This window comes from Lycorma delicatula, chromosome 9 (genome assembly GCF_047948215.1).
Source record: "Lycorma delicatula isolate Av1 chromosome 9, ASM4794821v1, whole genome shotgun sequence".
Taxonomy (NCBI): Eukaryota; Metazoa; Arthropoda; class Insecta; order Hemiptera; family Fulgoridae; genus Lycorma; species Lycorma delicatula.
Window position 1 is genome coordinate 71,947,549 of NC_134463.1, and position 12,962 is coordinate 71,960,510.

At 29.1% G+C, this 12,962-nt stretch overlaps 1 protein-coding gene across 2 annotated transcripts in view; it reads left to right on the forward strand.

Annotated features, from left to right (window-relative positions):
- PGAP1 (GPI inositol-deacylase) overlaps positions 1-12,962 on the forward strand; it is a 92,251-nt gene that overhangs the window by 68,608 nt on the left and 10,681 nt on the right. For both annotated transcript variants that reach the window (XM_075375244.1, XM_075375245.1), the window contains 3 exons: positions 1,197-1,418; positions 4,698-4,886; positions 10,677-10,830. In XM_075375244.1, coding sequence (XP_075231359.1) covers positions 1,197-1,418; positions 4,698-4,886; positions 10,677-10,830 — 565 coding nt within the window. The remainder of the gene's footprint in view (positions 1-1,196; positions 1,419-4,697; positions 4,887-10,676; positions 10,831-12,962) is intronic.

Here is a 12,962-nt window from a genome sequence, read left to right on the forward strand (position 1 = left end):
ATAAGACAAGCATTGAAACTGTGAAGATGTTTCATTAGAACTTTTTAGTTACATATCCATTTTAATTTTAAGTGATTGGAGTTACTAGTTTATCCTTCAATATTGGAAAATGTAATTTAACACCCTTCACTAGTTACCATATTTTAGCCATGTTATTATGTGTAGTCTTCAGAGATTTACTTTTGAAAAATTAATTGAAATCTGTTTCAATTTATTTTACAAAAACTTATATATATTCGTAATAGTAACAGATTTGTAATTCTGTACAATTTTAAGTTCAACATTAACTTAGATTATGGAAATAAATGAAGAAATTATAACAAAAGCCTCTTTTTTTAACTTGTATGGAGTACAAAGATAATATGTAATATGGAGTACAAAGATAATATGTAACTTAACATTTACTTTCAGATATAACCCTTCAATGCTCAGATAATATTTATTATAAAAAATTAAGGTAATAGGTTGCACTACTAGAAATAAACTTTCCAGTTAAACAACATAAAAAATTCTAAATATTACAACGAAATATTCCAAACTCGTTAGCCTCTTGGTTATATTGCAGTATACAGATTGTCATCGATAACTTTACTTATTGGTTACAAAATCAGCATCAATTCTGCTCACTACAAGTGTAACAAAAACCATTGTAATTTAAAGTTTATTATGTATGATATATTTTTTCATATTTAAAGAAGATGTTAATATGAAGATCTTTCATACATACCAATTTTACAACTAGAATTTTTTCCTGAGGTTGGGCATTTTGCTTTATAAAAAATAAAAAAGTCTTCTCAAACAATAATTTGAACTTCCTTGTGATTCAAAATTTTATTTTAAATGTGTAGTGTTTAGCTGTAATGGAATAGAAGAAGCTTTCAAAGATTTAAGATTAGAAATTTATACTAATTCGCATCACAAATTTTTACAGCACTTACTCTGAATTATCACTCTAGAAAATTTATATTTCCTTTACTATGTAACTTTTTTAATATAAGTTTCAGTAATCTACATAACCTAAAACATTTTAATTTTATAATTGATAAACAACTATTTCAAACATTTGTGTTCCTAAATTTAAACTGCTGTTATCATCTTGCTATCAGAAAAATCAGTTGTATAATATAAAGATTTGTAGTTAAATTTATTTGCATAATTTTTTATTAAGCAATGTGATAAATTTTGGTTTTTTACAGGATGGAAAAGTCTGTAATTGATACTTTAGGTCAACTGGCCAGATTTTATTCACCGCTTTTACTTGCTAGTGTTGCAACAGTGTTATTACTGACTTTAAGACATCAGTTGCAGTGTTTAGCCTCTGCACAGAATAGTTGTCCTTTAGTTATGACTGCTGTCATTCAGGGAGCTAGACCCTATTATATATTACCTGCTGTCAAAATTCTTACTTTTATAATGGCGTAAGTTCAATAAATCTTTAAATTTCATAGTGTAATATGTAATTTTTAATTTATTGCTGAATATTTTAATAATCCTGTTTCATTCTGTATTTAGTGGAATCATATTTCTTCTATGTAATATGGGGATATATAAAAGAACTTCTTGTTTTAAAAAAAATCATGAAATAATGGAATCAGTTAAAAAGTATCCAGTTTTCATATTTATGTTCATTATATTAAGGTTATCATCACAAATATTTGTCGCAGTCGGCACAACTGTGTGACCTTCACTGCGTATCCATTTGGCAGTCTTACTCTCAGTCATGATAACACTGTAACATAAAGCTCAGTGCATTATTTGATTTATTGAAATAAGATCAGTTATCACTGTTCAGCATAATTATCGACGTGAATGTGGTGGTGCCATGCCTATGAATAAAACAATACTCCAGTGGTTTAATTAGTTTACCCACCAAACAGGCGGTACTTTAAAGGGAAAGTCACCAGGCAGACCATCCGTATCTGAACAGAATGTGGAACGGATCTGAGCATCTTGTACACATAGCCCAAAAAAGTCATTAGCAAGATGCAGCTTAGAGTTATAAATAACTAAATCTATAGTGTTCAGAGTCGGGAGTTGTATAAGAGGCTTAAACTACATGCATATATGATAACTTTTACATGAAATCAAACCCAATGACAAAGTGAAAAGGTTGGAGTTTGCAGCTCTAATACTGAATAACATTGACAAAAATGAGGACTGCCTGAAAAATGTCATGTTTTTAGGTGAGGTGACATTCTACGTTAGTGGGTTAGTAAATCAACACAATTGCAAAATTTGGGGATCAGAACCACATCGACCATTAACATGACATTCCCGAAGTCAATGTTTCATGTGGGCTGGTGAATGACTATTGTGGGCCTGTTCATTTTATAAGAAAGCACAATTAATAGGGATCTTTCTGTGATATGCTCGAACTTTACATCTTTCCATAGATTGACGATACCGAATAAGAAAAAGGATTACTTCTCTATCAGTAAGTTGACACTCCGCCGCATTGCAGCAACTATGTTTGTGCTGCATTAAACATTTGGTTTCGGAATAAGTGGATTGGTAGAGGAGGGCCAATCGCATGGGCACTAAGAAGTCCCAGACATGACCCTACTAGATTTATTTTTGTGGGCATGTGAAACACGGAGAAAATTGTGACATCAACCACCTACAGGATAGGATTGTTGTCACAGTAGCATCCATTACACCCTACATGGTAAGAGCTGGATTACTGTCTGGATGTGTGCAGGGCAATGAATGGTACATATATCAAAGTGTATTAAACACAAAAAAAAACTTTATCTAATTTACCCTTTTAGAATATATATATATTCATGTAAATAATTCTTTAAATATATATGTTCATTACATTCAATGCGTAAAATTTTAGGAAATTTTTGGTAATAAAATTAAATATCTTCATCTTGTATTAGTTTTTTATTGGGCCATTTTACATCAATTTTATCAGAATTAAATTCTCTACAAGTTTTGATACTAAATTTTACGCATTTATTAGTCATTTAACAAAGTTTTTGTATTAAAGTGCATAGAAAAACGTAGTTTTAGACAACAAATTTTTCTGTTTTGTGTGGGATATTACGAAAGCCACTGCAGATATGATAAGGTTCTGAAACCTGTTATATTCAATTTGTTAGGTCAAAAACCATAAGTGACCATCAAGTTTACCCATAATTTAGGTTACTAGAATTTCAGTATGGTTTTATTTTTCTCTTTGCTCAGGAATCTGTGAAATAATTGCTCGTCATAACTCATTAACAGAGCATTCATTTCTGGACCAGAAATGTTTATGTGAACTTTTTTCATTACTTTCAGTTGTAGAATTAGCTCAGAAAAGTTCCAGTAACACTTCATGAATCACCTGTATATTCTTTTAATTTATGCGAGCACATAAATTTTTCCACAAAAATTCTTGACTATAAGAATAATTTTCAAATTCAATGAAATAATTAATTTACAAATCTAATTCAATTGTTGACAGTAGAATGAAAAAAATAAAACAGAATGAAGATAGCAAATTTTAAAATGTAGTAATGATAATAGAAACTTCAAAATATACTTTCAGGAACATTTATAAGCATATAAATAAATTTAATAAAATCTTATTATGCAATCATAACCATAGAAATAAATACATGTTTTCAGGACCAGAAAATAGGTAAATTTTAGAAATCAACTGTGAAATATTTAAATCCCTCGCATGTGAAAAAGGACATGTAAAACATAGTAATGAAAGAATAAATACTGGCTTAAAAATGAATTAACTTAGTGATTAAATATAATTTAACACATCACTAATATTTAACGTACAAATAGTATACCACCAAGCTAAAACAAAATAATCCCATTTTGTTACCTGAATGCTAACATAAAAAAAGTTTATATGGTATTGCTCCATGTGAGTTAACAGAGTACAAATGAATGCATTCCAGCAGGCTCCAAAAAGATTTTAGGGAAGCTTGAGAAATAAACCTGATTAAACAGGACCTTCTTGCCAATCATCTTGTTATTTAGTTTGATAATTCATACCCTAAGTTTGCCCTAAATCTTCTTTCAACATGACACTAATTCTTCAGAATTATGCTGTTGATAGTATATAAATATAATTTATAATATGAAGATGTATTTTATCAATTTTGAAGATAATAATGTATATTATACATAATCTGCTATTTTTGTATGACTGTTTGAATAAAATGAATTTGGATTGAACAGCAAATCTCTGATTCAGATTATGTATCTGGAAGCAGTGAAAGCTCAAAATTTTTAATGATTCACATTTGTTTACTTTATTATTAATTTAATCTGAGCACTTTTGCCCCGAAATTTCTGAAATATAACTTTTCTTTTATGTTCGGTAGAACAAGATTTTAATGAGGCAAATAATTAGTATTTTGGATAGAAATAAAGAACAGTAGTACAGAAAAAGATGCAGAAGTAGTTCCCAGATAAGTTTGTAAACTGCATCCTATAAAAATTGATATTTTCACAGTATCTGAAACATCTTGTCGAGTAGGATCTTATAAATTAAAGGATATTTTAGTAAAGTTATAACTGTTTTTCTTTATGTTCAGTGCAAACTATTGGTATTTATTATTGGTTAATAATTGATGACGCAACTTTGAGAGAGAATAAAAGAAGTAAATATTTTTTTTATGTTTTTAATGTGCAGTTCCTCTCTAGATGATGGATTCCAGAACGTATTTATAATTTACTTTTATTTTTTACAGTGGTAAAATACAGTTATTTGGCTTCTTTCCTGTACCAGATTGGATCATATTGCAAGATCCTGGATTAGATTTTGCTTTTCTCCCAATTTTATTGTACATGGTTGGATTTGCTTTAGTTTACGTATTTGCTGTATTTGCATATTTCAGTGTTGTTATTAGTGGACAAACTGTCAACAAACTTGTTCTCAGGTAATACTTCTCATGTAATATCAACTTTATATATGTAATAGTAATAATTCTAAACATTTGTCTTCAGTAAAAATGAAAACTTGAATTTAGCTCATAATGGAGTAATAGTAAAGTATATATAAATTACAGAACTTAAGTAATTTTTTATTGGTTATGAAAATTTCTGTTTTAATGGCTTTTTTTTTATATAACTCTTTCTTTTGTTGCTTCTATGGAGGAAAACTTGTGAAAAAAAATTAAAATAATAAATTTTATTCAGAGCATGATAATCAAAACTGATATTTTCCTCTGAATTGTCAATCTAAAAATTAAACATTTGGTGTCAGCAAAGATCTTTAATATATTAAGCATAAAAGTCTTTCGGTGTATTGTTCTGTTATTGCAATTTATTTTTGTAATTATTTGTTTTCACATTTGTGACAAAATTACGCTAATTTTATAATTATAATTAAGCTTGAATTCACCCCAGTGATAATAATGTGCGGCAATATGTGTGTGTATGTGTGCATGCAGGTGCGCGCATGTGTGGGCAGGCTCATGCAAATACATAGGCTTGTATTTAACCATAATTATTAATGGTTCAATTTGCCAAACAAAAGTGTAATTGAAAATTTGGACAAGGATTATTGTTGATTAAAATGACATTGCAGGAGAATATTTCTACAAAATGTAATATTTTGTGAAAAATAAAATGCTAGTATAAGAATTCTTAAAGAATTTTACAAGTTAAGAGCTGCGTATAATATTTCTTAGACATGTTGTATAACATTCCACAAAAATCACTGAGATCATGATGTTAAAAATTGTGGCTTGTATTATAATAAATAGGCCGCAATAAATATATTAATGAAATGGAAAAAATTATTTCACATCTTTAATAAAATTAATTTATTGGAATTTAGCTGGGGATTGAAAAATATCCAAGGAAGGCTTACATTTGTAGAAAAGTTACACTGTACTCAAAATTTTAATTTTAAAATGTAATGATTGCTTCTATTTAAAAGGATCATTTATTGCAATAACTATGGAAGAAGAGTGTGAGTTTTCTCCAGGTAGTTACATAATGCATCAGAAGAAGATGAAATCCTCATAAATAGGGATGATATAAGAAACAAAAGTTGAATTGAGTTAGTAATATTACAGCAGATTTGCAATATTATCATACAAATGTAAAAGAACGCTTTTTTCAAAAGAAAATTACTGATCTCTTCAATAAATATAAACTTAAAAATTTACAAAATAAATATAAATAATGAAATTAAAAACATTATTAAATGTACAAACCAGTTTTTACTTTATAAATTAACATACCAACTTCCTTCTATTATGTAAAAAAAATAGTTATTCAATAATTTTATGTTTCTTCAAAATTGTTTTTTAAGGTTTTAACTTTCCCACAGATTTATTTATATCTTGGGAATACATATATCTTATTTAGCAAATTTTGTATCATTAGTTATCTGTGGGCATCAGTATTCCTATCATATATGTCTGTGCTGAAATAGCCTCTGTAATGAAGAGTCATGTATAGTGTGAGATTCAAACAGTAATCTATTTTTTATGTGTTCACAATAATTGTGATTATATTAAAAGTTTAAGAAATGCTTGTTTGAATGTTCACACAGAAGGATATAGCAGTTGGTGGGTTACAGAAAGGTGTGGACCATGTGGGTGCCGAAAATTGTTGAACAGATGAATACAAGGAAAAACATCTTGCAAAGCTCAAAAGAGTTTACTGCATTATCAAGATTAAGTAGATGAACTGGTTAACTACATTGTTTTGGGAGATTAGACTTGGATATCATACAGTAATATTTATCATCTCCAAAGCTAAACAAGTTTAAGTAAGATTGGTCAAACAAAGATTAGAACCACTGTTTCTTGGGATAACAAAGGGTTATTATTTATAGAGTTCCTTGATTATGCAAGTACTGCGAACTCCAGTACATAATAAGAAATTAAAATATGTTGGCTTGCTTTGTAGAACCAAAGACTTGGGAAACTGACTAGTGGGATTTTGTTTCTTCATGATAACACTTGCATACTACAACAAAAACTGTTTAATAATTAGTCTCATGGGGAAAACTTCAACATCCACTGCACTGACCTGACCTTGTATGTAGCAATTTTTATCTTTTTTCTCTATTTAAAACGATGGCTTACACCACAAAAGTTTTGGAAATAATTAGACACTGAAAAGTAGTTAATTGATTTAAGTATTCAGTAATTTTTGGTTATCTTCAACAAAGATTACAAACATAGATGTGTGACATTTTAATTTATATCATTCCAGTAATGGCATGGAGGTGTCTTATTATGAATTTTGTGGTAGTTGAGTGTTTTATCTTAAGGTTTTTTTTATTTTTTCATTATCTGTTTAATGTAATTATAGAATTATATACTGACTGCTGATGCGGAATCCCACAAAAGTCGACTATTGGTATTGGTTTTTTCAGATTTCTCTGTTACTGTTTTTTTGGTTAAGTTGTTATTTTGTGAATATATATTTATTTATACATGTAGGTGATTCCAAATTGCATGACAATCTCTCAGGAGATGATTCTATAGCCAAAAATAAAATTCTAAGCGTAGGTCATCTAACACTAAGCGTAGGTCAGAAAATGGTTTGTTAGCAAGATTAGGCTTGTGAAACATTTAGGCTTTTTTCCGTAAATGTTTCATGAGTTTTTCTCTTTGTAATAAAATTCTTGGAGTACAAGTTGAGTGGTAAATTTGGTGCATCCTCAGGGTTTTTGATCTAAGAAATTGAATAAAAGTGATCCTAGACGTCTATCTCACTTAGATTTTAGAAAATGGGATAACACGAACAATTTTTTTCAGGAAATACACTTTTTTTAGGTTTGGAATAAAGTAGCTTTGGTACTTATTGGTTATACGGGACCCCTACTGAAATATAACCTTTATACGCGACTCGACACGATAAAACTTATATACGTATAACTTATTGTATATAGTTTTTATTTTTAACGTTAATTAGACGAGGTTAGCGATTGAAGTGAGCGTAGGTTGTTTTTGATTAGATTATGTTGATTCCATGTAATGATGAATTGCGCATGTATATAAACATAACGTAACCAAATATAACCTACGCTCGCTTTGCTTGCTTACCACATCTAATTAATATTAAATATACAAATTATATATACGTTACCTATAACGTATATACTGGCCTAGGTGGCCAGTAAACATGAATATCATGTAAGAATGCTTCAAAAGTATAATCTCACTAGGAGTATAACTTAACCCATATAACTTATCGGTTATAAGGGACCCTTACTAAGTACCATAACTTTGTTAATTTACAAATAAACAAATAAAGACTACTAGTTAACTGTATAGAGAATTTAATTTTGAGAAAATTGATGTAAATAATGTCTATTAAAATTACACAAATTTGAGAAATTCAACTTTAATTAGAAACAAAACACATAAACTGGATCAGAAAAGTGGTTAAATTTTAAACAGAACAGTTTTAATGTTTGAACAACATATTGTAAATGAAAACAAATAGAAAACTTGTTAGTAGCAGAGACAAACAAATAAAAAATAAATTTAAAAAAAATAAAAATCTTTTGTTTTTCCTAAAACTTTTTACATAAAATGGCTACTTGATAAAGCTGCAAACATTTCTTCAAAGCAGTTGCTCAATGTGGCCACCATTCTATTAAATGTATAGTTCAGCTCAGCGTATCGATGCTAGCTGGGTACATGTAATAACATCATTATTATTCTTAATAGTAGCTCCAGTTTCTATTATTTTAATGTCTCAATTCTTCTTGTGTACCAATACAAGCGGAATAGACTAACGACTTCATCCAACCCCAAAGGAAAAAGTCTGGTAGCATGAGATTGTGAGATCGAGGTGGCCATTTTAATGTTCTGTTTCGACCAACCCATTGCTTACTAAATATGTTATTTAAATAATTCATCACATCATGATAGTAGAGAGCAGATGCTCATCATTAAAAAAAACAGTTTTAATGTTTGAACAACATATTGTAAATGAAAACAAATAGAAAACTTGTTAGTAGCAGAAACAAACAAATAAAAAATAAATTTAAAAAAAATAAAAATCTTTTGTTTTTCCTAAAACTTTTTACATAAAATGGCTACTTGATAAAGCTGCAAACATTTCTTCAAAGCAGTTGCTCAATGTGGCCACTATTCTATTAAATGTATAGTTCAGCTCAGCGTATCCATGCTATGTATCATTAAAAAACCACAACTGCATTCTATCTGTAGATGGAATATCTTCCTAGTTCCATCAGAGTTGTAGCAAAAAATGCAAGTGGTACTTGCGGTTTTTACCACTATCCATTAAGCCTTGGCAGTTAGATAAAAGGTCCTACGAGGTTATCGCCAAGAAGATCTCACCATACATTAAATGAAAAAGTGCGCTGGAAATGACTTGTAGCAGTCTCATGGGACTTTCTTTTGCCCCAATGTGAGTTTCGATTATTTACAATGCCATTTTTTGTAAAACAGGATTCATCAGCAATTAGAATATTACTTAAGAAATCGGATGATGTTCATATTTTTTAATTAATCATCGACAGAATTTCATCTGTTTATTAAAACCAGGTGGTAATAACTCGTATGCGTGTTGTATGGAACAGGTATAATTGTCGCTCCTGCAACATTTGCCACACACTTGATTACGAAACATGAAAGCGATGTAACAACCTTCTGGTGCTTGAACTGGAAGATACTTGTATCTCATTCAATATTGCTTCTACAGCATTGGCATTTCTTACAAAACGTTCACAATCAGCATCAAATTTTTGTAGTTTAAGCATACCAGTTTCTTGAACTGGCCTCTCTAATTCTTCAAATGTTTTACAAACTGATACTCTTCGATCTGATAATTTTCGCAGTCAATACATTCAGCCAATCCATTTTTATTTACTTTACCATAAATTAACAACATCGTCAACTCTCCAAATGAAAACAGATTGCCCATTGTGAATGACTGACCAAACAACAGCACAGACACCGTTCAAATGTATATTCTAATTCTAGACACTAAGCGTAATTGTTGATCAGCTGTTTTTGTTATTGCATGAAAAAATAAAATGTTTAATATGCTTTAGTGGGATGTCTTTCAAATTTATTTTTATAATTTTTTATCATTTGTATGTAAATTGTTTCATTTAAATCTGCATCACTTTTCCGATTCAGTTTGTGTTTTTTATTAACTTTCTCAAATTTATGTTTAATTCTAACAAGCATTATTTACATCAATTTTCTTAGAATTAAATTCTCTATAAAGTTAACTAGAATTTTTTTTTGTTTATTGGTAAATTAACAAAGTTATCTTATTTCATACCTAAAAAAATGTATTTTCCAGCAAAACATTTTTGTGTTTTACCCCCAGTTTTGTTTAAACCTAAGTGAGGTAGAGGTCAGGGACCACTTTTAATCAATTTTTTAGATCAAAAACCATAAGGAAACACCAAATTTATCCCTTGATTTGTACCCTAAGAATTTTAATACGGTTTAATTTCACAGAGGGAGCAGAAAGCTGGGTTAAATATTTCATGAGCTGAAACTTGCTAACTAACCGTTTTCTGACCTATGTTTATGTGAACTTTTTTTCTTACTTATAAAAAGGCCATAGAATCATCCAAGAAATTGCTGTGCAGTTTAGAATCACTCTGTATATATATGAATTTATTTGTAATTATTTCCTTCATTTTATCACACTAATAAATCAATGAAATTCTACTATAAATTTTTAAATACTAATTGGATATAATTTTTCGTTTTTAGGTTTCTTGGTCGGTTTGTACCTAGTTGGTCAGATTGGCTTTTAGCAGGTGTGGGTAAAATGCCAGTTATTGTCGCAGTATTCATGTTAGGTTTATGTTATAGTGCTAGTGGAGGTCTTGCATTAGCTGTGGGCTGTGTTTTTTATTTCCTTAAGGTGAGTTTTTTGCAATTTTGTTTTCAGTAAATAAATATAGAATTTAATATTCTGGTATAATAAATAGATTCTGATATTTTTTACAAACTGCTAATTGAGCGAAGAATTTATTTTATTTGGTGCTTTTAACTTTTCATACAAGAACTTCACTCTGAATAAAAAAGGATTTGTTTCTTAATAAGTTTTAGTTACTATTTAAGTTAAGCTTATTTTATTATTTATATTTTTAAGAACCAGATGATAGAGAATAGAGCAGAATATTGTGAGTTATGAAATGTGATCTGTTTCTGAGCAACCAAGAAAATTATTGTTGTAAGAGTTATTGAAGTGATTTAATACTCAAAAAGCAGCCAGCTCCAGGTATTAAATTTTGTGTTAATGTCATTATTGGTTGAAGGTCTTAAACCTTTGTAAATGGTAAAAGCATTGGAGACTAAAACTTCCAAAACAGTTAGATTGCAGTCATTCCAATGCAGTAATAGCATTGAAAGTTCTTAAGGAAATAATTACTGGTTGTTGTTACCGTGTGTGTTGTTTCCACTTTTAAAAAAGTAAAAAAAGAAGTGTTTTATAAGTAAATTGTTTCTGCTTGTTTCTTTAGATGAATATGAGTAGAAAATAAAGAAGAGCATAATGGATTTAAGTTTGATATACTATATGTTGTGTAACTTAATTAATCTTTTGAAAAAAAAAAAACGCATTAATGAATATATTTATTTATTGAACTATTACAAGCTTATAGTAAGTAAATTTTGAGAATCTATGAAAAGTAATTTAATGAATTTCATTTAGATAAATCTCAGGAAGAAATTGTATCACAGCTCAAAAGTTATTAAAAGTTAGAACAGATTTCTCAGACCAGATATGTTGAAGAAGAGATAGGAAAAGAATGTCTCCTATCCTTAAACATTTAAAAAATGTAGAAGTATATATTAATAATTTGTGTGTCTTGGTATTTCTTTTTTTATGTCTAATGGCATGTTTCAAGAACCGGTTTCCATTATCTGGTGTGATTATGCTAGTCCATTACTGTGGAATGTGGTGATCTAAGTAAAATAGTAAGAAACACAAATATGTAACATGCACTTAAAATATATATAATTATAGAAGTTGAAGGTGACAGACATTTGAATGAACTGTTTGGTGGTTGTTCATAAACTAATAATAAAATGTGTGAATCAGTTCTATTTTTATATACCAGGTGTGCCTCCAAATAATGTTATTAAATAAATTTTGACAGTTTATAATACTATTATTTTCAGGTTCAGTCAGAACATAAAAATATAACACACAAACACTTGGGCATCAGTTTACAATCGCTGAACAGTAGATCTTTATTATTGTAGTATTATTGTCAATTTCTACTGTTATGTGTCTTTTGGGGTGTTCTACATCATTACATATTACAATAATGGCCTAATATTAGTCAAATCAGATGTAAAGAATGTCTTCCCCAAACATGTCATTAGACAGAAAGAAGTTGCAAGAAGGATTTAAATTAAGGTATTTAAAATTTTTTTAGATTTATTAAGCGATTTTGAAGACCCTTAAAAATTAACTTTAAACATTCATTGTTTAATGTCTAAATGAGGCCCATAAGGGATGATGAAGGAAATACATTAGAATGTAACCTGGAGGTCCCAGTTCGAATCCTAGTCGGGCATGGCATTTTTTCACTTCCATATTCTACATACAAGCTTCAAGGCTTTTGGTAATTTCATCAACCAAAGATTAAATAAATAAAATATGAGTTACTGATGGTAATTTGTGTAGTTATAATTTCTTAGTTCCTTATGATCAGGGATGAGGATGATATAATTTTTATATTCAGGAAGAGTTGAGAAAAGAGCTAGAAAGTTGGGATTGGGCACAATATTTAAAAAAATGGATTACAAAATTTATTATTCCTTCATTTATTTATTTTATTTTCTTACACTGTTTCTCCAATATTTACTGATTATGATTGTTTAACAAATAAAGTGGCGATGTAGTCGTAGATTTTAAGTAAATATTTGTAAATGGTTTTTCAGTGTTTTCTTGATTCCTGTGTATTTATTTTATGTTTCTCGTTTATATCAAGTTTAGTTAAGTTGTGTGTTAAATCATTGTTTTTATTTGTTCACTGTAATTTA